The following is a 25,865-nucleotide window of genomic DNA, read 5'->3' on the forward strand; positions in this document are numbered from 1 at the left end:
ACTGAAGGCTGAACTTGGGAGGGGGTGTTTCTAGGAAGGCACACCTGGGAGGACTGAGGACTCTCCTTCCTAGCCCTTCTTTTTCAGACCCAGGGTACCCAACCTGACAATCCTCCTTCAGACTCAGGGACCCTCACCCCAGCTCTGCCCCCTGAGACTGACTTCAGCCTTGCTCTCTTTGACTTGTAAGACCAAGGCTGCTACTTCTGGCTTGATTCAGGTTCCAGCCTCCTCCCTCAGACCCATATTGTTTGTTTGTTTGTTTGTTTGTTTGTTTGTTTGTTTTTCAAGACAGGGTTTCTCTGTGTAGCCCTGGCTGTCCTGGAACTCACTCTGTAGTTCAGGCTAGCCTCGAACTCAGAAATCCGCCTGCCTCTGCTGGGATTAAAGGTGTGTGCCACCATGCCTGGCTGGGCCCTTACCCTTGTTTGTCAGAACACAATGTCACAACCACAGAGAGAATAAAAGCTATTTATTGACTGATAGTTCAAAGTTTTCATCCAATTTTGGACAGTGTTAGGATAATCAATCTTTGACCATAGCTGCCCTGGCCCTCCTAGAATACATGCTGGAATGAACCTCTCCCCTGTGGTCCTGAACGGTCCCACACCTCAGTTGTGCTTCCAGCTTGTAGTGCTCAGTATAAAGATGGGAGTCAGAAGCTGGACTGCAGCAGAGTGACTCTGAGGGGCCATGCCCCCTCTTCCTGGGCCAGAGCTGGAGGGGCCTTCCCAGGGTCCCATCTGGCCTCCCATGGGGCCAGGCCTCTCCGGCTGCCTTGGCATGAGAACCCTGTGGTAGCAGAAGTAGCCTTGTGAGAAGCTGGGGACGAGGTGACCTGGGGCAGTTCTTCACTGGGAGGCTGTGGGCTTGGCTGGAGACAGTCTCCCCTGGTGTCCAAATTTCTCCCTGGAGAGGCTAAAGGGATAAGGAGCAGTGTTAACTTAATCACATGTAACATCCACACTTCCAGGCCTCCTCCCTCAGAGACTGGGCGCCTCACCTGCCATCAGCCTGTGCCACTGGGAAGCCTCTGTAGCTAGAGCCTGGGAGAGGCTGAGCACTCGCTCCCGGTGGCCTGCAGGTACTGGTGAGCAGGTTGCAGAGTGCCTGGGACTACAGAAAATAAGCCAGGGGTTTCACACAGGCCACTGAGGCTCATTGGGAGTTCTTCCTAGCGGGTATCTATCTAGAGGACTTTAAGCGCAGGCTCTCTGCATTTGTTACCAGTAGACCAGCAGTGAGGTCACCATTACAGTAGGAACCGCTGGGTCTGATACAGGCCACAGGAGCTCTGCCATTACTGACCAGGCATGAGGGGCTTCCTGGCTATGATAACACCACTGCCTCCGCCCCTCGCCCAGTCTGCATCCAGACCCTCCCCCATTGCCACTCCCCACTCTAGAGCCATACCTACTCCAGGACCCAGAACTCCTGAGCCATTTCGCAGGTCCTACAATAGGCTGGAAAGGAAGTACTGGTTACAATTCTTGTTGTGGAGAGTGGTCACAAGTTCAAAGCCAGCCTGGTGGACTTGTGTCCAGATGGAAAGAAGAGAGGAGAGCGGGATGGGGAAAGGAGGAGAGGGAAGGGGGCAAAAGAAAGAAAAGGGCTGGGGGGAGGAATAGAATTTTGCCATTGGAGCCCCTGTTTTCTCTTCCTCCTTCTTTGACACCCTCCCCTTCCCCTTCTCCTCGGTCCTGTCTTCCCACTGACCTACGTGCAGATACTAGGAAGATGAGAGGACAAGAGGAGTCCCCTCCTCTGATCCTCTGCTCTTGGTTGAGATAAGATCTCCCATCAGCCTGGAACCTCACCGTGCTGGGCTGACTAGCTGACCCCAGAGCTTCCAGGGATCCACGATTTTCCATTTCCCGTCTTAGTGCCAAGGGGATCACAGACATGCACTGCCAGCCAAGGCTTTACACATGGGTTCTGAAGCTACCAAGCCAACCACTGAGCATCTCCCTGGGTGCCCCCAGCTTTCCCAGCCAGGTTCTTGGGAAACTTAGATTGGCTTCTGACTCATTATATAGGTGAAAATGATGCTGATCCTCCATCTCCTCAGCTGGGGTGGGAGCCGGGCAACAGCCCCACTGGGCTCCCACTTATGTTTATGGTGACGCGTGGGAGAATTCAGAGTAAAATGGCCTTGGAGAACGCCAGGTTCACAAAGTCATGCCCACAGCCTGTCATCTACTTCCCTCAGAAGCTTCCCGACTCGGATATAAATATCCCCCAAAGGTTTATGTGTCCTAAGGTTTTGGTGCTGCCGAGATGTGACTGGACTGTGAGAGTGTTCATCTGACCAATGAATGAACCCACAGGTCCTGAATCAGGCCAGTCTCCCTGAAGTCCACAATTTCACGATTAGGCAGTCAGTGCTTGTCCTGACAGCTTACAACCATGGTACCTGGCTCTTCCGTGCTCCCTGTCACATAGGCTACACTGAACTAAATCACACCGCACAATCTGGAATCTTCAGGGAGACCCACTCTGAGAGGTGCTTTGAGGGCACTCTCTGGAGGACTCCTCTGGCTCCTGTCATTCTTCTCAGGGCCTCTCTCTTCCCTCTGTTTTTGGTTTTGTTTGTTTGTTTGTTTGTTTGTTTTCCGAGACAGGGTTTCTCTGTGTAGCCCTGGCTGTCCTGGAACTCACTCTGTAGACCAGGCTGGCCTCAAACTCAGAAATCTGCCTGCCTCTGCCTCCGGAGTGCTGGGATTAAAGGCATGCGCCACCACTACCAGGCTTCTTTCTCACTCTTAATGAAGTCTCTCCTTCCCTCTAAGGCACCACAATGGTTAGGCTCACACCTGGTATTGTTTGTCAGTGACTCCCCTTTCACCTCAGGCCAGCCACAGCCCTGAGGCACTTTCCTTATCACTTGCATTGAAGTAGAAGAGATTCTGGATAGACTTTTTCTCTTCCTTAGTCATGCAGAGGTAGACCAGATTAGACCAGATTAAAAAGGAAAGGAAGGCAGGTTTATCAGGAGGCGGCTCTGAGGTGAAGGTCAGTGACATCACACATCCAGGCTAAAGCAGTGGGGGGTTTATAGAGGTTACACAAGGAGCAATGACTGCCAGCTAGGAGCTGGGATTGTGCCCATATATGGTCAGAAACTGAACCCCTGAGGAGAAGTGAGGACGTGTTAGCCTGGAGTTTTCTCTGTGTGGTGGGAGCAGGATTGGGGTTGGGGGGGCAGAGGGCGCGAAGGGGGTTTCCCAGGTTGTGCAAGGGAACAATTGTCTGACCTAACAACTTTGTCAGCTTCCTTTAGGACCAGGCAGCCCTCTCTCTGATACCATTACCAGAGTTTACAGCCAATTGTGCTATTAGGAAGCAGGGCCTAGCTGGAGAAGAGGGTGTGGTCAGGAAAGATGTTATAGACTTACTCTATCTTTGTGTCTCCCCCCACCCCCACCCCCTCAGATCGCGAGCGTGCTTTAGTTTGGCAAAGCAAGTGCAACAGGGAGCGTGGAAGAGAGAGCTGCAGGCAGGCGTGGCCTCTTTCAAGCCACAGGGCTACTAAGAGAGCCTGAGTTCCAACCAGAAACGGAGACCCCTGTTCCCTTCTGTTTCATGGCCGGAGTCCTCAGTACTGAAACATTCGTGGAGGAGAAGGGAGAGAAGCCTGAGACAGGCAGAGCACAAACCTCACGTCTGGGAAAGCTGAAACCTGCTGAGTTACAGAAACTTCCTCTACTGAACTATGAAAGCAGCAATCATCACTGGAGGAGTTGACTGGCCGGCCAAGCTACAGAGGGATCAAGACCCGCGGAGCTGCACGTTCTGCAGACAGCGCCACCGCTGTAACTTCCATGAATTGTCACCCGCCCCGGGAAGGGCTTCTTGGTGATGCAGCTGTTTTGGGGGCATCCCTGGAAGTAACCCCTCACACAGGGCCCTGTTAGTAACACCTCCCCCCAAACCGCGTTGGCTCGCCAAGGTCAACTTTGGTGCAATCGTTACTGTAGTCTGTAGTGGCTCCTCTTTCTGGGGATAGGGAGCCTGTGTATGCTGTATTTCCCTAAAGTTTCTCATACAACACCTCCTTGCCTAATCCTGTCCCCTAACTGCAGGAGGAACAGGGTGGATGATTTAGTTTGCAAGTGGAACGCATTATAGAAAGGCAGCAGGGACTGTGGCTGTGGCTGATGAAGAGAGAGCTTGCCAGGCATGCGCAAAGCTCTAGGCCCCACCCCCAGCACTGTTTAAACCAGGCATGGTGGGTGACTTGCTTGTAATCAGGACACAGTCCCTCAGGGGGATCCAGAGTCCAAGGCCAGCCTTGGCTATGTAGCTATTTCAAGGCTAGCCTAGGATAAATGAGACCCTGCCTCAGAAAAGGAAAGAAAGGAAGGAAGGAAAGGAGGGAGGGAGGAAGAAAGGAAGAACTTGAGAGTCAATCTAGAAGCAGAGGATTCCTTCCCCAACCCAAGACCTCACCCTCCTCACCCTCTGTTCCATGTCAGGTTGTCGTGGAGCTGGGGACAGTGTCCTCCCCAGGGTCAGGAGCCTCGGGGAGGTAGGGCGAGGAAGAGGGAGCCCGCATGCTTGGTTTCTACGCATGCGCTCCAGCTGCTCCTGCGCGCTCATACGAGGCCGTGCCAGCGGGGTCTGGGGATAGACAAAAATCTAACCTTGGACTTCCTTGGTTTTTTCTACCCCGGGAACTTCCCCTCAACAGCCTGGCACTTTAGAGAGCCTTTGTCATAGAGGGGACCCCTGTACATGGAGTCTGCTGCATCCCCTCCCTGGCCCGGGATACTACATGACCTGGCAGCTGAGGACAAAGGCCTGATTCCTACCTCCTGAGCCACAGTCCAGTCCCCTCACTGGAGGATTTTACACAGGATTCTACATAACTACTTTATTTTAAATCTCATGTCATTGTGGTAAGCGATGGCGTTTGTGCCATTACACAGATGAGAAGCACGAGGCTCAGAGGCGTTTAGTAACTACCGGAAACCACACAGCTTCTTCACATAACTGCTTCTAGAACTTGAGATAAAATCCTGTCTGCTCTGGTGTGGCCTTTGAACTGGCCCCTCCTAGGGAGGTCAGAGGTGACTGGAGCACAGAGTTATAAGGCAGCCTTGAAGGTGTCTCAGAGATGGTCTACCTTAGTTCTCAGCAGCGGGGATGAGGGTTGACGACATTCAGGGCTGGATGCCCTGGAGACCCTTGGAGACCCAACACCTTGAAGGACAGATGGGGACTTAGTCAGAGCAAGTACACAGAGAGAGCCCCACCCTACTAGGATGCTCACCTGACTGAGGGCTGCTGAGGGCTCTGTCACCGCCTGAGGGACAACCCCAGTCCACCTCAGGGGACTGAGGGGAGCTGAGCTCCAGTGACTCTGAAAGGCTCTGGAAGGGTGGAGCGGGGATCAAACACTGTCATTAACTGAGGCAGAGCTAGGAGAAGCTTACAAACCCAGAGCCAGATAGACTGGCTTCAAATCCCATCTCTGCCCCTCGTTAGCTCTGTGACTTTGAAGACATTGCTTAACCTCTCATCTTAAACATGTTGCTTAACCAACATCCAAAGCATTCACCCTTTGCTATGTAAGGCAGTTAAAGCACTGTGTGAGGTTTTTCACACATGAGCACAGCAGGCGCCATGCTAGGTGGTGGACCTGGCTGATAGGGTCGCTTCCCAGTGAAGCAGCTGCCTTAGAGTCACACAGACATGCTCCTGTAGTCAGTCCCTAGAAACCCAGCACTTTACCAAAGCAGCCTTGAGGTTGTCTTTGGTATTGGTGCCTATTCTGCCTGAGGTGGACAGAAAAGGTAGGTGACAGATGGAATAATAAAGAACAATACATTTACTAAATAAGGGGCTGGTGAGATATCTCCGAAGATAAGGGTACTTGCCATCAAGTCTGACAATTTAAGTTCCATCCCAGGGTCTACAGAGCGGAAGGAGAGAACTAATTCCCACAAGTTATCCCTGACCTCCATGTGACATTGTGACACCAGTACACACACACACACACACACACACACACACACACACACACTGTGATGGTGGGGGACTGTGTAGATTGCATTCATTGTTATGGGAAAACCCAGCCTGGCACCATTGCCTGGAGTTGGGTCCTGGGAGCAAATCGAAGAGACGGCCCAGTGGTTAGAGTGCTTGTTCTTGCACAGGACCCAGGTTCAAGTCCCAGCATTTATACGATGGTTGCTAAGCATTCTAACCAGTTCTGGGACATTCAATGCCTCTTCTGACTTCAGTGGGATTGGGTAGGTGATCAAGGGGAAGGGACAGCACTGGGGGCCCAGGGTGAGGGGTAGGACAGGTGATAGAGGACCTGGAAATCTCACCTCCCGCTCTGAGGACTCCTCTCCTTGGGGTGCAGGGGATGGAGACTTGGGCTCAGTATGTGGGGGCTGTTTCTGGGGGCCACCCAGACCTGCCAGCGTGTCCTCCACCATCCACAGCTGCTGTTGAGCACAGGCACGGTCCTGAGGTGAAGGAAAGGGACTCGGTCAAGGTGAGACAATACAGGATGGAAACAGCAGATGGCCTCACTCAGAGAGCCTTCAAATCCAACCAGCCTGAGTCTGTCCTGGCCGTCTCTGGCCTTTTCAAACTCCTTGTACAACTTAGCGCCTGTACTGGCTAGTTTTGTGTCAACTTGACACAGGCTGGAGTTATCACAGAGAAAGGAGCTTCAGTTGGGGAAATGCCGCTATGAGATCCAGCTGTAAGGCATTTTTTCAATTAGTGATCAAGGGGGAAAGGCCCCTTGTGGGTGGGACCATCTCTGAGCTGGTAGTCTTGGGTTCTATAAGAGAGCAGGCTGAGCAAGCCAGGGGAAGCAAGCCAGTAAAGAACATCCCTCCATGGCCTCTGCATCAGCTCCTGCTTTCTGACCTGCTTGAGTTCCAGTCCTGATTTCCTTGGTGATGAACAGCAATGTGGAAGTGTAAACCGAATAAACCCTTTCCTCCCCAACCTGCTTCTTGGTCATGATGTTTGTGCAGGAATAGAAACCCTGACTAAGACATCGCCACAATGTCAATTCGCACAGAAAACACCTTCAAGGTGTTCAGGGGGTTGTTTTTATTGTTTGTTTATTTGTTTGTTTGAGACAGGATTTCTCTGTATAGCCCAGTCAGGTCTCAAGTAATACCTCCCAAGTGAGTGTGCCAAAACCACCTGTCCACCTTCCAAGTTTTTAATTACGTGTGTGTGTGTGTGTGTGTGTGTGTGTGTGTGTTTATCTGTATGTGAGGTTTTGGGGATTTGTTTTCCTTCCATTATATATGGGTCCCAAGGATTGAACTTGAACCACCAGGTTTGGCAACAAGTGTCTTTACCCACTTTTTTTTTTTTTTTTTTGGTTTTTCGAGACAGGGTTTCTCTGTGTAGCCCTGGCTGTCCTGGAACTCACTCTGTAGACCAGACTGGCCTCCAACTCAGAAATCCGCCTGCCTCTGCCTCTGCCTCCCGAGTGCTGGGATTAAAGGCGTGCGCCACCACACCTGGCTTTACCTATTTTTTAAAGATTTATTTATTTTATTTATATGAGTACACTACAGCTGTCTTCAGTCACACACTAGAAGAGGGCATCGGATCCCATTACAGATGGTTCTGAGCCACCATGTGGTTGCTGGGATTTGAACTCAGGACCTCTAGAAGAGCAGTCAGTGCTCTTAACAGCTGAGCCATCTCTCCAGCCTCCCTTTACCTACTGAGCCATCTCTCCAGTCCAAAATTTTTAAATGATTATTATGTTTTTTATTCATGTTTATGTATGGCATCTGCCATCATGCCCAGTCTCACAAAAATTTTTAGGTTAAAAAATGTATTATGAACAGAGCGTGTCAAAATAAAAAATAAATGAATTAAAGGCTTGCTGGACTTGCCATAAGAGGACATCTCCCTCTCTCAAAAACAAAAAAACAAAAACAAAACTCAGTGGGCTTTATAATGAAATGAGAAACTCGACACTCAAGGTCAAATCTAGAGAGGGATAGGCCAGCCATCACTATCTGAGAGAGAGAGCAGGGTACGATGTAGGTATGTCTCTCTGTGTAGGTGATAATGGGTGTGCAGGTACTCAGGGGCCAGGAAAGGACAACCGCACCCTTGGCACTGGAGCTATGGGGGTTGGGAGCCATCCGGCCTGGGTGTTGGAATCAGAACCAGAGACCTCTGACAGAGCAGTAAGAGCTTGTAACCAATCAGCCAGGTCCCAGCCTGGGCTTTCAGGTTTACACAGAGCTGCAGGTCGCACTGGGCAAACCAATCTGGGGAGCCTACACCTCACGGCTCTCTCTCCTGTCCTTGAACATGGTACATTTCTAGTGATGGCTGGCCTGTCCTCGGTGCTGAGGTCCTCATTTCATTATAAAGCCCACTGGGGTTTTTTGTTTGCTTTGTTTTGCTTTCCAGAGATGCCCTGTCATGGCAAGTCCAGCAAGCCTTTAATTAATTTATTTTATATTTTGACACATTCTCTTCCTTTTTTTTTTCTTTTTTTTGGTTTTGGTTTTGGTTTTTCGAGACAGGGTTTCTCCATGTAGCCCTGGCTGTCCTGGAACTCACTCTGTAGACCAGGCTGGCCTGGAACCCAGAAATCCGCCTGCCTCTGCCTCCTAAGTGCTGGGATTAAAGGTGTGCACCACCAATGCCCTACATAATTATTTTTTTTTAGCTTAAAAAAATATGTGAGGCCAGGCATGATGGTGGACACCTTTAATCCCAGCAATTTGGAAGCAGGAGGAACTCTAAGTTTGAGGCCAGCCTGGTCTACAAAGTGAGTCCTAGGACTGGGGCTGGGACCTGGCTGATTGGTTACAAGCTCTTACTGCTCTGTCAGAGGTCTCTCGTTCTGATTCCAACACCCAGGCCGGATGGCTCACAACCCCCATAGCTCCAAGGGTGTGGTTGTCCTTTCCTGGCCTCTGAGTACCTGCACACCCATTATCACCTACACAGAGCGACATACCTGCATCACACACTGCTTGCTCTCTCTCAAAACAAGGGCTGGAGAGATGACTCAGTGGTTAAGAGCACTGACTGCTCTTCCAGAGGTGTCCTGAATACAATTCCCAGCAGCCAAATGGTGGCACACAACCATCTGTAATGGGATCTGACGCCCCCTTCTGGTGTGTCTGAAGACAGCTACACTGTAACCATATACATTAAATAAATCTTTTTTAAAAAGAAGAAGAAAAAAATAATGTCGGGCGTGGTGGCGCACGCCTTTAATCCCAGCACTCAGGAGGCAGAGGCAGGTGGATTTCTGAGTTCGAGGCCAGCCTGGTCTACAGAGTGAGTTCCAGGACAGCCAGGGCTACACAGAGAAACCATGTCTCAAAAAAACAAACAAACAAAAATAATAATATAGGCTCAGCGATTAAGGGCACTGACTGCTTTTCCAGAGGTCATGAGTTCAAATCCTAGCAACCACATGGTGGCTCACAACCATCCGTAATGAGAAACAAATAAAAAACCTATGGGCCAGAGTGAGTGGGGCTGGAGTGAGTGGGGCTGGAACAAGAGGGAGAAAGGGAAGGGGGGGGGGAATGTAATAACATAAACAATTCCTTGTAGACTTGCCTAAGGCAAGCACTGTAAGCTAAAGGGATGCCAGCATCTCTCCACGCTCCTTCTTTTTAAAGAATGTTTATTTTTATTGTTTTAAATATGTGTAGCTATGAGGTGTATATGATGTATAAGTTGCAGGTGCATGTGGAGGTCACAAGGGGGCATCAGATCCCCTGGAGTTGGAATTACAGATAGTTGTAAGCCACCATGTGGGTGCCAGTAACTAAAATCAGGTCCTCTGCAAGAGCAGCAGATGCTCTTAAACACTGAGCCATCTCTCCAGCCCTGACGCTATATCTTTTTTCTAAGAATTATAATTCTTACACACACACACACACACACACACACACACACACACACACGGTAGCTGTCTTCAGACACACCAAAAGAGAGCATCAGTTCGAATTACAGGTAGTTGTAAGCCACCATGTGGCTACTGGGAATTGAACTCAGGACCTCTGGAAGAGCAGTCAGTGCTCTTAACTGCTGAGCCACCTCTCCAGCCCCTGACTCTGCATCTTGATCCACTGAGATTTGAGAAGTCCCAGCCCCTGACAAAATGAACTCTCCCTTACCTTTGGCACAGTGAAGAACTGTATCCTCAATCCATATACCAACATGCCACCTAACATAACACGTTTCCCTTAATTGCTTCCTGTCAAGTCACACCAGGAAGAAAATCACTAATCTAGTGAGTGGGACTCTGGCTCCTGGGGCAGCCCTGGAGTGTCCACAGCTCCCAGGTGAAGCTTAGAGTCTATGGCAGGGATGGCAAGGGTGAGGGTGTACCTGGGGAGACCCGATGTGCAGCAGGTACTGGAGTGTCTCTCTTAGGGTGCCGAGGTCCTGCTCCAGGCCGCTGTACGTGTCCCAAACTCGCTCTCGCTCCTAAAGTCCCAGAGAAGATGGAGATACAAGATTAGTCTCAGGGGCTGGTGAGATGGCTCAGTGGGTAAGAGCACCCGACTGCTCTTCCAAAGGTCCAGCGCCCTCTTCTGGAGTGTCTGAAGACAGCTACAGTGTACTTACATATAATAAATAAATAAATCTTAAAAAAAAAAAAAAAAGATTAGTCTCTCGAACTACCAGATCTTGCCTCAGCTGAGAGGAAGGGAGTCTTCCTCCAGATCGTCTCAGGGCAGACAGGCATCAACTCCTATGATCTTCTTTGCTCAAACTACTGAGAAACCCAGGCCATATGCTACACGTGATCCTGTGGACACGGACTGGTCCTTAGAGCCACGGATTATATTTTAAATATCTATTTATTAATTTCTGTGTTTTAACATGATCCTCACAAGGGACATAGCAAATAAATACGACTTTTCTTTCTCTTTTTAAATTTCTTTGATTTATTTTATATGTATGTTTTGCCTACATATGTATGTGTGTGTGTCATGTGAATGTCTGGTATATGTGGAGGCCAGTAGAGTGCATCAGGTCCCCTGGAACTGAAGTTATAGATGGCATGAGCCAACATGTGGGTGCTGGAGACTGAACCTAGGTTTTTTTGGAAGAGCAACAAGTGCTATAACCACTGAGCTATCTCTCCAGTACAAATTTTCTTTCTTTCTTTCTTTCTTTCTTTCTTTCTTTCTTTCTTTCTTTCTTTCTTTCTTCTTGTGTTGTTTTGTTTTGTGAGAGGGTCTCAGTATGTAATTCTAGCTGTCCTGGAACTCACTATGTAGACTAGGCAGGTTGAGGTTGAACTCGCAGAAATCCCCTGCCTCTGTGTCTTCCAATGCTATTTTTCTTATCTAGAGAACTTTTTTTTTTTTGAGGTCATACAGTAACCTTGAGGAAAAGCACACTCAAAGCCAGTGACAATTGTCTAAGGAGAACCATGAGAAAGCTTAGCAAGAAAGACGCTAAGCAGCAAACCTGCAGACCTGCACTCCAAGCCTGAGCCCACATGGAAGGAGGCCACCAATGGCTATAAGCTGTCCTCTGACCCCCACCAGCACGCTGGCACGTGCTAACACACAACCGATTTTTAAGCATGCATTCATGTCTGTGCAAGCGTGAGTGGGAAAGAGTGGTTTGTAGGAGTTGTTTCTTTTTTTAAAAAAATGTATTTATTTATTATGTATACAGCAGTCTGCCTCTATGTATGTCTACACACCAGAAGAAGGCACAAGATATCATTATAGGTGAGCCACGATGTGGTTGCTGGGAATTGAACTCAGTGCTCTTAACCTCTGAACTCTCTCCAGCTGGAGTTGTTTCTCTTTATCTGCCATGTGGGTCGGAGAATCAGACCTGAGGCTGAGATGTCATCCTGCCAACAGAATACGTGATCATGATGGTAATAAATTATCGCCCTAGTTTCCCTTGGCAGAGCAAGATGGCCACACCTCTAATTCTAATCCCAGCACAAGGAAGACAGAAGCGGGCTGAACTCTGAGTTCTAGGCCCGCTGGGAACATACAGTGAGCCTATTAAAATATAAGATAAAATCAAGTCAGAGCCAGCGCAGGATTTTCCCTGTCCAATTACATTAGTGCAGAGGAGACCTGTGATTGGACAGGGAAAAGGAGCCAAGAGTTGCAGAGGCAGAGAGCATCTCAGGGGAGAAGAGAGAGAATGGAAGCAGATGCGACCCAGCGTGGCTTGAGCCAGCCACAGGTAGGTAGTTATGATATTGTAAGGTTAGAATAATTGCAATAAAGCTCTTATCATTGTCAATCCGCTCGGAAATTATTGTGTTGGCATCTTGTAAATTGTGATTCTATTGATACATAAATCTGATTAGTTAACTATAAGCTTTTAGAGTTTTGATTTTACCAGGTTACTGGGTATTGTGATATCTAACCGTGAGGTTGGCGGTTCAGTTTGGTTACTGGAATGTGGGACAGAGCTGGTGGAACCCTGCCAGGGCACAGTGTTGTGGCCTGCTGGTGCTAGCACTAGAGTGGGGACGTGCCGGGCCATTTTTAATATTTCCTGCAACACAGATCACCTTGTGAGTGAAGCCCTGGGTTCACATATATGTGTGTGTCCATGTATGTGCACATATACATCCACATATATACACACATGTATGTATAACAGAAAACACATTTTAAAAATCATCCTCTAGGCCAGGTGTAGTAGCACAAGCCTTCAATCCCAGCCCTAGGGAAGCAGAGGCAGATGGATCTCTGTGAGTTTGAGACCAGTTTGATCCACATGGTGAGCTCCAGGACAACTGGGGATATACAGAGAAACCATCACAAAAATACAAAACAAACAAACAAAAAACCCAAAAACCAAAATCAATGATGATGATGATGATGATGGTAATGGTGGTTATGGTGATGATGATAATCATCATCCCTAAGCTACTAAATTAAGTTTTGTTACAGCTGGGCTCTTTGCCCCGTAGCCTCTATAAAAATCAAGAGTATGGGTTTAAGGAGCCTGTAAGATAGCTCAGTTGTTAAAGGGACTTGCTGCCAAGTCTGATGATCTGAGCTTGGTCCCCAGGACCAACAGAATAGAAGAGACTGACTCCTTCACATTGTCCTCTGGCCCTCACATGGGTGCTGTGGGGTACATACATGTACACTCACAGACACACACACACACACACACACACACACACACATGATACATACATATGCACTCATATGTGCACACACACACACACATGTAGTAAGAACACATTTTTTAAAGATGACAGATTTAGAGTTATGAGTGGGTTTTGTGAGTGCCCTGGCATTTCCAGAACAACCCACGGGCCTACGGAGTCTCTGCAGTGACCTGCACAAGCCTGGGAGTCTCTTCCCAGATGCTCACCTGAGCCAGGTGACACAGAGCAGCCCTCACGTTCACCAGCCGGTCCTGCAGAAGGCGCTGGCGACCCCAGGCCTTCCCGGAAGCTGCAGCCTCCCTGGTAGCTTGGCCCAGCTGCTGCCGGGTCAGCTCCAAGGCTGCCTCCAGCTGCTCCTGCACAGACCACAGCGATTGGACTTCTGAAGCCAAGAGGGCAAGCGAGACCCCCAAGCCCACCACAGGGGAAGCATCTTGACCCTGGTGCCTGGGGAGGAATCAAGGCCGGGAGCAGCTAAGACACATCACCCCTTCTGTACCTTCTCCTCCTGCCTCTTGTCCAGATCCTCCTGTAGCTGCCTCAGGAGCCGGTCCTGCCCACACAGCTTAGTCAACAACGTCTGGGGGGAAGTAGAGACGTGTTTATCCATCTCGCCTGGCTTGCCCTGCCCCAGTTCCATCTAGACCGGTGGTTCTCAACCTTCCGAATGCTGCGACCCTTTAACACAGTTCCCCACCTTGTGGTGGCTCCCAACTATAAAGTTATTTTGTTGTTACCTCATAACTGTCATCTTGCTGCTGTTAGGAATCATAATGCCACCTCAAAGGGCTCGAGACCCGTAGGTTGAGAACTGCTGGTCTAAAACCCTTTCAACTCTGAGACTGCTACAGGGTTTGGATCTGGGAGAACTTACATCTGTCTCCAAGCTCTGATGCAAAGCTGAGTCCACAGGGGGTCCTGGCTAAGAAGGAGAAAATTCCAGGGTCAAAGGTGACTGGCAGGTTCACACTGTCAGTGAGGAGCCAAACACTCTGTCCATGGATAGACTGATTGGCATCCTTCCAAGCCTTAGAAACCTCTGGACCCGACAGCAGGAATCTTAGCTTCCGACAGATTCCAGGAGGCTCAGGACTCAAATAGCCACAGAAAACACTGTAGGTGGGAAACGGTGTCCACACAGCCCGCACGGTTAACACATTGAAAACTGGCAAGCTGGGCACGGAGGTGCACACTTTCTATCCCAGCACTGGGAAGACCAACCCAGGAGGATCAGAACTTCAGGTCAGGGCTGGAGAGATGATGGCTCAGCTGTTAAGAGCACTGGCTGGGGGCTGGTGAGATGGCTCAGTGGGTAAGAGCACCCGACTGCTCTTCCGAAGGTCCAGAGTTCAAATCCCAGCAACCACATGGTGGCTCACAACCATCCATAATGAGATCTGACTCTCTCTTCTGGAGTGTCTGAAGACAGCTACAGTGTACTTACATATAATAAATAAATAAATAAATAAATAAATAAATAAATAAATAAATCTTTAAAAAAAAAAAAAAGAGCACTGGCTGTTTTTTCAGAGGACCTGGGTTCAATTCCCAGGACCCATGTGGCTCACAGCTATCATTTGGGGGAAGAAAGGCATCTATTGGTCTTTCTGAAGCCCAGGGTTTAGGACCCAGCACCTACACAGTAGCCTGCAGTCACCTGCAACTGCAGATCCAGGGGATCCAATGCCTTCCAATTTCCTTGAACACGAGGCACGCAGAAGTTACACTAACATACATGCAGGTAGAACGTTTAAATATGTCTATTTAATATAGCAAAGAGGGCTCTGGCCGCCAGACTCAGCATTCGGAGGAGTCCTGGCTTCCTCTCAGCACTTTTCTCACCCAGTCCCCTAACCTGAACCCATCCTAACCTGAACCCATCCTAACCTGAACCCATCCTAACCTGAACCCATCCTAACCTGAACCCATCCTAACCTGAACCCATCCTAACCTGAACCCATCCGGCCCCTTCCCTTCCCTTCCCTTCCCTTCCCTTCCCTTCCCTTCCCTTCCCTTCCTTCCCCCCAGCTTCTCCGGTTTCTATATAACCTCAGCCGTTTTGGCTACATGGTCTCTTGGTCTCAGTCCTCAGCTCCTCTCTTTGCTTCTTCTGTTTTCTCCTCTCCTCTCCCCTCCCCTCCCCTCCCACCCACCCCTTTCTCTCCCCCATGGCCTCCCTTGAGTCTGCTGGCCTGGTTCAGTCTGGCCTCTTCTAGGTGCCTCTGGCTGTTCTCTCCCTTGTATCTATACTAATAAATCTTCTTGGCTATAGCTAGGATCGCTCATGTCCTCATTTTTTTTTTATTCCATATATTGTTCTATCAGCCATGGGAAAACAATAAGAGCAGCTACCCAGGGAGCCTCATATCAAGGCTCTTTGGCCAGGAGACAACTATCCTAGGAGAGGGGGGTGCTGAGAAGGTCAAGCAAGAAACGGAATCTACTGGATTCCTGGGGCTGCAGGAGACCTACCAGCAAAATCATGGAGGCCTGGGTCCCAGGAGGTCTTGGGGGCAGCTGGAGATAAGTGGACGAACCAGAGGTGGCCTGGGTAGACTGAAATGCATAGAAACATCTGGGTAAGTCTAGTGGCCCTGGCCATCATCTGAGCTACTCTGGAGGGCTGGGTTTTAGAGTGAGTTTAAGGCCTACCTGGACAACTTAGAGAGACCCTGTCTTAAAATGAGAAGCTAAAAAGAGGACTGCAGAGTAGGTCAGTGGTAGAGTACTTGCCTAGAACTGTCACACACACACACATCCTCAACTACACTGGCTACATACACACAGGGTGTTAATAAATGGACTAGCATGGCAAAACCACTAGGGGCTGCTGGAAATTAGCTTCCGATATTCTGGGCTATAAACCCGTGATTCTTTTTTTTTTTTAGATAGTTATTCTGACAGGTTTTTTTGGGTTTTTTTGTTTTTTTTTTGTTTTGTTTTGTTTTTTTGTTTTTTTTTGTTTGTTTTTTAAGATTTATTTATTTATTATATGTAAGTACACTGTAGCTGTCTTCAGACACTCCAGAAGAGGGCGCCAGATCTCGTTACGGATGGTTGTGGGCCACCATGTGGTTGCTGGGATTTGAATTCTGGACCTTCGGAAGAGCAGTCGGGTGCTCTTACCCACTGAGCCATCTCACCAGCCCTAAACCCGTGATTCTTAGAGGGATTATCAGGAGGCTGGCTATGTTGAAACAATAACTGGAATCCAAACTATGCTTTGGCCTCACAGTTTAAAAGAGTATTCTGGACTACAATACCCACAATACATAGGAGCAATGGTACGCGCGCGCGTGCGTACCCCCCCACCCCCCCCACCCACAGCAGCAGCAGCAGCAGCAGCACCATACACATACACACACACACGCCTAGTGGGAAATGTAGTCCGCTCCTTTTGAGCACCTGTGTTCTCTGCTCTGGTGTCCGGGGCTGGGGACTCCTGGGTGGCCGTCCTCCGCCAGCTTCAGAGGAAGGTCCTCGGCGTGGAATGGGAGGTCGGGAGAGGGTCTGTCTTTGGGGTCCCCAATCCAGAGGAGGTCGGACATCGATGCGACTCAAAGGAGTGTGCGGTCGGGCAGGAAATGAGATGTCTCCTGCTGAGAGAGGGGGTCGCCGGGCCGGGGCAGAGCGAGGACGGGGAAGGCTCAGAGGGGAGGGAGGCCGGGAAAGGGGTGAGAACAACCTGTGGAAAGGAGATAATCGGGGAACTGAGTTAGCCTGAGTCCCTGCTCCCAGTCCATCTCTCTACCCAACAAGAGTATCGTACTGCCCCTCTGCTAGGCAGAGTGGGTGAGTTCCCTTTGGGAATATATGCATCCATTTACCTGCAAAGGACCAAGCCTCGACCCAGGCCTCTGGGGTCCCATCCTTCCCTTAACCCACGCCTCCAGCTAGCTCCCTCTTTCCTTAGACCTCCAACGAACCCTCACTGGGCCAACCAGTCCTTCCCTTGCCCTACCATTAGACAAAGCACCCGAAGGGTTCTTCTTACTCTGGGCTCCGGGTTCTACGACTCCAGGTGTCAGTCTGCAGATCCGCTGTAGAGTTGGGAGTGTGCGTTTCATGTCTGCCAAGACCTCTGGAGAGCCGAGCTACCTCTGGTGATTCTGAGATGCGCCCCTCTTCCCTTCTGCTCACCTCTGGGGGTCCTCCGGGTCCCCCGGGACCTTCCCCAGGCCTGGGACGTGCAGGTGACCTCGGGAGTCCGCTAGCAAGGGAAGAAGAGGGATCTGTTCCTCATTCCTTTTTTGATTTATTTGTTTGTTTGTTTGTTTATTATGTGTACACTGTAGCTGTCTTCAGAAACTCCAGAAGAGGGCATCAGATTTCATTACTGGTGGTTTACTTATTTATTTATTTATTTATTTATTTATTTATTTATTTATTATGTGTACACTGTAGCTGTCTTCAGACACTCCAGAAGAGGGCATCAGATTTCATTACTGGTGGTTGTGAGCCACCATGTGGTTGCTGGGATTTGAACTCAGGACCTTCGGAAGAGCAGTTGGTGCTCTTAACCACTGAGCCATCTCACCAGCCCCTGTTCCTCATTCTTGCTCCTAACAGGACACTGGGTCTACTGGCACAGGACCCAGTGCCCTGATGTCTAGGAACTGGGACAGGGTGGGAAAGTGCCCGAGACAGTCTGACATTTGGGGGGAATTTGAGGGGTGATGGTGATGTTGGGGTTTGTTTGTTTGGTTGGTTGGTTTTTGTTTTTGTTTTTGTTTTTGTCTGTTTGCTTGCTTTTTGAGACAGCACTTCTGTAGCCCAGGCTGTCTCTGTAGCCCAGGCTGTCCTTGAGTTCTTAGTGATTACCCAGCATTAGTCTCCCCAAATCTGGTGTGAACACATTTTTTTAAAAAAATTTTTGCTCACAGGGACTGGAAAAATGGCTCAGAGGTTAAGAGCACTGGCTGCTCTTCCAGAGGTCCTGAGTTCAATTCCCAGCAATCACATGGGATCTGATGCCCTCTTCTGGCATGCAGGTGTATATGAAGATAGAGCACTCATATACATTAAATAAATACATAAATCTTAAAAAAAAAAATTGGCCCACAACAGGAAGGGTCTAAACTCAAGGCCATCCCGGATGAGGACAAATGGAACCCTTGTCCCCCAAAACAGCAATCAATCAGGGCAAAGGTGGCACACACTTTAAATCTCAGCCCTGGGCAAAGACAGGTGGATCTGAGTGCCAGGCCAATCTGGTTATATAGTGAAAACCTGTCTCAAAAAAACCGGAAACCAACCAACCAACCAACCATCCATCTAGGCACAGTTCTGTGGACCTATACCCTAGGAAACTGGGCATCTGAGACAGTTAGATGCTGCTGAGAGCTTGTAGGCTGGTCAGCTTGACTAATCCAGCAAGCTTCCAGCCTAATGAGAGACCCTGTCTCATGGTAATAAGGTGGAGAGCATCAAAGAAGCTCGCCTGACGCCCAGCTCTGGCCGCCACGTGCACTGACCCAGGCATATGAACTTGTACACTTAGATGCATTACACACACACACACACACACACACACACACCCCACACACATTTTAAAAGTAGGGCTGGGTGTGGAGAGCCTTTTGGGGTGCCGCTTGGCAGGAATCTGACATTGGCCATAACAGGGACATAAGCTTAGGCAGGAATCTGACATCTGGGCATGATAAGGAAGTAAGTTTCAGCAAGACTCTAACTCTAGGCTATAATAGGGAAGTGGGGTAAGACAGGAATTTTAATCTTAGGGTGCAACAAAAGAACAAGGCTTCAGGCAGGATTTTGGGCTTGGACAAGGAAGTGGGCTCAAGTATTTTGGTCATTATGACAAGCCCTTTTTAAACAACTGTCATGGGAGTAATCATGGGACTTTGCTTTCTGCCCTGTTAGTTCCTAATTGTACTGCTCGCCCTGAATATTTGCATGCAATTAAAACGGTATAAAAAGTGGATTGGGAAAATTTGCCTTCAGTCTCAAAATTGACTGGGGTCATGCTACAATGTTGTCTAACTGTCTTTTTTCTTTTTAATCCTCACTCCAGCGCTGGAGAACCTGTTGACTGACTGAGCCGGCTTGGTCAGCTGGGGAGGTAGCTCATTGCTACACAGCTGGCTTAAATAAAGTGTGAAACCCTGGCTTCAACCCTCAGTAAATAAAGAAGAACTGGAGAGATAGATAGCTAAGCAGTTTGCTTGCTTCAGGGCTGTGCTTAAGAGCACTGACTACTCTTTCAGAGGTCCTGAGTTCAATTCCCAGCAAAAACATGGTGGTTCACAACCATCTGTAATGGGATCCAGTGCCCTCTTCTGGTGCATCTGAAGACAGCTACAGTGTACTTATATACACCCGGCCCCCTCTTCCAGCCTCTGAGAGCAGCAGGCACATATGTGGCACACATATATGCATACTAGTAAACACTCATTTACATAAAATAAAAATAAACAAATCTTTTTTTTTTTTTTTAACAACGCGGCATGGCCTCAAAGCTGACTTTGTTTAGAAAGCACTAGCCAGGAAATAATCCAGAGAGTTTCCATCTCCTTGGGTGGAGTTGAGCAAGTCTGTGGGATACTGAAAGATCAGTCGGGGGTCTGGACAAGGAGATAGGCAGATCTTAAAAGAGAACCCCTTTGGGGGCTGGAGAGGTGGTTCAGTGGTTAAGAGAACCTCTTTTTGCTATTGGAGGCAGTTCCTTGCGGGGAGGGGTCTTTGAGGGTAGGGTCTCCTTAGGAGATAGACAGTAGTTGCATATTTAAATGGCTGCCCTACAAAGGGAGGAGCTTAAGGCACATGCCCAGCTTCCACTCACCAATCTTCCCCCTCCGCACGAGAGGCCCTCCCAAGTGCTCGAAGCCAACCTCTCAGGTCCTCCAATGTGTCAGCTGCAAGGACATAGGTCCTCATGCCCGGGTGCTCGGCCTGCAAGGGACAGAGGTTGGGACCAGCACTCAAAGGAAGCATGGTAAAATTTCTTATCTCCAAATGTGGAAACCCCAGTGAGTGGTAACATCAAGTTCCCACCTACCACTAACTAGCATCCACAAACAGACTCACTGTGAAGGTGAATCGGCGGCCACGTGGGGCTCCGGGCCCATCCGGCCTGACACTGTAGCTGGGTAATAATACACTGCCCAGGACACTCTCTTCTCTGCTGTCTGCAGATAGGAGTTAGGTCAGAGGTCAGGAAGGGGTCACGGTTCCCAAAAGCCCCAGGGAGAAATTGGTGGAGAAGTCCCATCCAGGACACTGACCCTTGTAGTAGAAGAGGCAGTGGCCTGAAAGGACAAACCAACGGCGCTTCCACAGCCGGAGACCTGAGCTGTCCTAGGGAGAGAAACAAGAAAGAGGCTGAATAGAGGGTACAGAAGAAACCAGATGGAGCAAGTGAACCAGGGGGACAGAGGGATAGAGACTGGGGGAAGGGTGGAGAGAAAGAGATAGAAACAGAAGGTCAAAGGCCCAGAGAAACCTGAGGAAAGAGAGATTGGGGGGGGGGCAGAGACCCAGAGAGAGGGGAGCAGGAAAGAAAGATGGGAACATAGACCCAGAAAGAGGCAGGCACAGACAGAGGGGGACAAAGGAAATAAAGATCGACGCAGAGACCCAAAGAGGGTGTTGTGACTGGGGTGGCCAATAGTCTGTTGATGTGGTGGACTCTTATGGATGGCTGAAAGCTCGATGCTGTGGCCGGTGCAGGTGATAGCACATCTGGCTACTTTTTCTCCCCTTGGAGTCAGGGTTTCTCTTTGTAGTCCTGGCTAGTCTGGAACTCACTCTGTAGACCAGGCTAGCCTCAAAACCAGAGATCCACCTGCCTCTGTCTCCTTAGTGCTGGACCATCATCCGGCTCGAGTGTGGCCACTTTTAAACGATGCCTCTGAGAGCATCATGCCTTCTCTAGAAGCTTCAAGACCTCCCATCTCTGCCCACTGGGGTCTGAGAAGTTTCTGGAAGGTTTGCTTGTGGTGATTCACCGCAAGGGTTTCATAAACAGGGCCTGGAGCAAAGTTCAAAGCCTGAGGTGTAGGAGGTGCCTCTCATATGTTGCTTCTCCACAGACCTCCAACAGCCTATTTAAAGTGCTGTGGGTTTTGTTTGTTTTGCTACAAGGTCTCAAGTAGCCCAGGCTGGCTTTAAATTTGCTCTGTAGCTGAGGCTAGCCCTGAAGAACCTCATGCCTCTACCTCCTTAGCACTGAGTTGTAGGTCCCTCCCTTTATTTATTTACCCATCCATCACACAATTTATGCCCCACCCTGATTGTCATCTTGTTTTCTTTCTTTCTTTCTTTCTTTCTTTCTTTCTTTCTTTCTTTCTTTCTTTCTTTTTGTTTGTTTTTTGGTTTTGTTTTTGTTTTTTGATTTTTCGAGACAGGGTTTCTCTGTACTCTGTATAGCCCTGACTGTCCTGGAACTCACTTTGTAGACCAGGCTGGCCTCGAACTCAGAAATCCACCTGCCTCTGCCACCCAAGTGCTGGGATTAAAGGCGTGCGCCACCACGCCCGGCTTTGGTTTAGTATTTTGAGACAGGGTCTCTCTATGTTGCCCTGGCTGTCCTGGAACTTTTATTGTAGCTCATGCTTATCTCACAGAAATCCGCCTGCCTCTGCCTCCTGAGTGCTGGAATTAAAGGCGTGTGCCACTAAGATCTGCATGTAACCTTAACGAGTTTAGGCTTTTGCCACACCTTTGATCTGGGCCACACCTTTCGATGGAGTCCTACATAAGAACGTTGGAAGAAGGAAGATCTGCTTTTCTTTGCCTGCTTGCTTTGTGGAACTGAGCAACTGCTAGATCCTTGGACTTCCATTAACAGCTGCTGCTGACCATTGCTGGGGAGTTGGACTACAGACTGTAAGTCATCAACAAATTCCCTTTACTATATAGAGACTACCCATAAGTTCTGTGACTCTAGAGAACCCTGACTAATATATATTGCAACCTATGTCCTGAGGCCAGACTATGAACCTTTCAAACTACAGGGAATGAACTGTTCAGGTATGGAGGAAAAAGTAATAGGTGGGGGTGGGGGGTGGGGCTGAATGTATCCATTGGGGATCTGAAAGGAAACTCAGTAACAGGACACAACCCCCAGGGGCCACAGCCCTCCCCACACCTTACCTGTTTGTGCAGCCAGCCACGGATGTGCACCGGCAGGTTGGGATCTCGTCGAAGTGCATTGTTCCTTTTCCCAAAGGCATGGACCTTGTGTACTGCACGGGTAGGCTTCTGGGGTGCAGTAGGAACAGAAATGAATGAGGGCTTCTCCTGGGACTGGCTCCCAAGGGGATTTCTCTCAGAAGGCAGGCAAGGAGGCTGAGGAGGGCAGCAAGTGCCTGTAAAACCAGCACTTGGGAGATACAGGAGAATCAGGGTCTCAGGGTCATCCTAGTGACACAGTGAGTGCCAGGACAGTCAGTGCTGTTTGAGACCCTGTCTCAAAACAAGCAAGCAAACAAAGTAACAAGGGATTGCTTCCTTAACACACTTGAAGCATGCGTTCAAGTCCTAGCTCTGCCTAAACCAAGGGTTGACTCTATTCTGGTAATCCTATCATTCTGGAGGTTAGAAGCAGAATTAGAGGTTGAAAGCTGTTGAGTGGTGGCATACACCTTTCAACCCAGCCCTTGGGATGCAGAGGCAGGCCTCTGAGTTCAATGCTGGGCTACAGAGGGACAGTCGGGGATACATGTTTTTGAGACCCTGTCTCGAAAAACAACACAATGCTTTAGGTCATTTTGGGCTACATCGTTCAATTACAGCATGGGCTTCTTGAGAGCCTGGAGCAGTGTCCCTGGCAAGAACAGGCTCTCTGCTCCCACAGGCAGACCTGCCAGAGAACCTCTACAATCCACACCAGGAGGTTCCCCACAGAGGACATTTCCAGAAGGAAGCCATGGTAGAAGGATGCCTTTGATGCTGCGGGGTGGGGAGAGAGGGATTTCTCATCCTTCACTTCCCTCGGAGGGGTCACCTGTGGACACACCCCCTGAACAAGCTGTCTTGGATCACCTCTCCTTGGGAGTAGGCTGGAAACAAATCTGTTCGGTCTCTGAACTTAAGGGAGTAAGGCAAATTTTGTCCTGGGTGATGTTTATATAGCCCAGGCTATCCCCAAATCACTGCGTAGGTAGGCAAAGCTAGCCTTGAACATCTGATCCTTTTCCTGCTCTATTTCTTGAATGTGGGCATGCAAATGATATGCTATCTGCAGCCTGGTTTTTGTGTTTTGTTTGTTTGCTTGTTTGCTTTTGTTTTTCAAGACAGGGTTTATGCAGCTCTAGCTGTTCTGGAACTTGTTACTAAGTAGACAAAGCTATTCTCAAACCCTCCAAGGTTGGCTTGCCTTTGCACTGAGATGAAAACCATAGCTAGCTCCAGCTTGGGTTCTTGTTGTCTTGTGTGAGACAGGGTCTCACATAGCCTCTAACTTGATATGTAGCCAAAGATAGCCTTGAACTTTGGATGTTCCTGCCCATACTGGATTACAGTTGTGAACCACCACATCTGGTTATAAGTGGGTGGGTTCCATGGTTATAGACTGAAAAGGAAGTCCCCTAGTCCAGTCAAGAAGAGTCATCTCTTCTCAGTCTGGGTTTATTTGTTCTTCTGGCTTAGCATTAGGAAGACTGAGAGGGGTGGGGACAGAGCTGGGAATCTCTCCAAATTCCCGGCTGCAGCTGATGCTCAACTTGGGACCAGTCTGGCAAACCCAATCAGTAAGGACCCTGGTCCTCGACCACTGCAGTCCTCAGTGAGGACTCTCTGTGCCTCAGAGATGGCACAGAACTCACAGCTAGGAAATGGGACAGGACAGCCCAGAGCCCCCCTCTCCCCATCCCACCCAGAAGCATGGAAGGACCTTGGTGCTCAGGCTACTCAGAGAGGAGACGGTGGAAGCACTGCTGGCCAGGCTGAGGCTGCTCCGGGGTCGGCCCTGCTCCATGGAGAACTTGGGGGAAAAAGAAAAGGGGGCTGTGTCTCTCCACTGATGGGGGCTGAGGACAGAGTTGGGTCAGGGCTCGAAGGTCAGAGGAGGCTGAGGAGAAAGAAATGGTTGTTTGGGGACTGAGGGGCTGGGGGAGGCCATGGCCAGGGATCACATACCAAGAGCAATGCCAAGAGAGGTGGGCGGCTTGGCAGCTGCGGGGAGTGGGGGGCAGCTGTCTGCAGCCAGGCCATAGAATAGGGGCTCCTTTATTCTTGCCCACTGAATACTGGCCAGGAATGTGACCCCCTCTATGCATAAGAATTCCAATCCCTGCCTCCATCAGGGCGCCTGAGCAACCTGTCCCTGTCTTCCCTCATGAACCCCCAAACCATCTTCCCAGGACACCAGGAATGGGCATCCAAGCAAGTCCCTCCCCGCCCAGCCAGGGACTTACCCAGTTCTGGTGTCCTGGTGACAGGATCTGTCACCACCTCTTTTTGTGCCTCTCAGAATTGTCTCTCTCTTCACCTGATATCTGCTTTCTTCTGTCTCACTTGTGAGTTCTTTCTCTCCCTCTCTCTGTCTCTCCCCTGCGTCTCTCTGTGTATCTCTATGTCTGTCTCTCTCTGTGTCTCTGTCTCTTCCCCCCCGCCCCCCCCCCCGTCTCTCTCGGTGTCTCTCTGTCTCCCCCCCCCAAGTCTCTCTGTCTCTCTCCCTCTCTCTCCCTCTCTCTGCCCCTCTCCCCCACTCCTGCCTATGTCACCTCTCCCCGTCCCTCTCCCTACCTTGCTGCTGCTGTCTAATCACTTCCCCTGCCCCCTCCCCACTTTATTCCAATCTTCTACTTCCCCTTTCCACACTCAGTCTCTTCCTCTGTCTCCCTGACCAGACACATCTGTTTCCTTTCCTTTTCAAGTTCTCTTCCTCACTTTCTCTCTTCCTCCCTCTCCCAGTTTCTCTTTCCTCTCTGCTGGGCTCTCCCTCTCTCTGGCAGCCGCCCACGCTGCCGGCTCCCCTCCCAATCCTGGCTATCCCCGCCTCTTCTGGCCTCCCCACTACAACTTGACCCCTGGCTCAGCTGCCCCCACAGCTAAGGGAGGGATTGGGCTCCCCTAAGCTGTGGCTGGGACTCCTATGTTTGGAGAGGGGCTGCAAGCCCAGGGCAGAATGGGTTTGTTGTTACTGGGGTTCTGAGCTCCTGGTACCTTCGAGAGAGGGGTCCTAGGTCTTTCAAAGAATGGCATCTCCTTGAGTTCGAGGCCAGCCTGGTCTACAGAGTGAGTTCCAGGACAACCAGGACTACACAAAGAAACCCTGTCTCAAAAAACCGAAAAAAAAAAAAAAAAAAAAGGCATCTCCAATTCCCAAAACCTGGGAAGGCTGGGAGAGAGCCTGGCTGGTGGGAGCCTGGGAAGGTACGAGTTAGAAGTAAGGACTCACGGTCCACAAGTGTGGCCTTGACCAAATGGGGCAGCAGTGGTCAGCACCGGTCCTGGACGATGAGGCAGCCTTAGAAGTGTTGGGTTCTGGCAAGGGCAGAGTTAAGTGGCCAGTTTGAAATGTTTCCCTCAGATCAGACTGATAACCCATTATAAGAGAGGTGTGGAGCCTCAGTGCATTTTGAGGAAGAAAACTCTAAACCAGGAGCTCAGAGTAACTCCAGGAGTGTGTGAGACCCTGGGATCCATCCCCAGAAAGAAACACAATACACAGGCTACACACACACACACTTTTCTCTTCTCTTCTTTTTCTCCTCCCCTCCCCTCCCCTCCCCTCCCCTCCCCTCCCCTCCCCTCCCCTCCC

General features: G+C 49.7%; 1 protein-coding gene across 4 annotated transcripts; it reads right to left on the bottom strand.

Moving 5' to 3' along the window:
• Positions 1-457: 457 nt before the first annotated feature.
• On the bottom strand, positions 458-24,698 carry Plekha4 (pleckstrin homology domain containing A4). 4 transcript variants are annotated; one of them, XM_029479813.2, is made up of 20 exons: positions 24,517-24,698; positions 23,994-24,083; positions 22,253-22,360; positions 20,383-20,455; positions 20,186-20,286; positions 19,941-20,050; positions 17,136-17,351; positions 16,547-16,826; positions 15,614-15,697; positions 14,016-14,063; positions 13,641-13,721; positions 13,348-13,497; positions 10,360-10,458; positions 6,336-6,476; positions 5,273-5,372; positions 5,126-5,202; positions 4,459-4,620; positions 1,414-1,463; positions 1,004-1,116; positions 458-918 (listed from the first exon to the last, which is right to left on the bottom strand). In XM_029479813.2, the coding sequence occupies exons 2-20, from the start codon at positions 24,075-24,077 to the stop codon at positions 656-658; spliced, it is 2,340 nt and encodes a 779-aa protein (XP_029335673.1). In that variant the 5' UTR covers positions 24,078-24,083; positions 24,517-24,698; the 3' UTR covers positions 458-655. The 4 variants fall into 4 exon arrangements, with proteins under 4 accessions (XP_029335673.1, XP_085697873.1, XP_085697875.1 ...); XM_085841747.1 differs by having other exon boundaries at positions 23,994-24,170; XM_085841749.1 differs by lacking the exon at positions 23,994-24,083.
• Between the last annotated feature and the right edge of the window lie 1,167 nt (positions 24,699-25,865).

This window comes from Mus caroli, unplaced genomic scaffold, assembly GCF_978045245.1.
Source record: "Mus caroli unplaced genomic scaffold, Mus_caroli_1 scaffold_8, whole genome shotgun sequence".
Taxonomy (NCBI): Eukaryota; Metazoa; Chordata; class Mammalia; order Rodentia; family Muridae; genus Mus; species Mus caroli.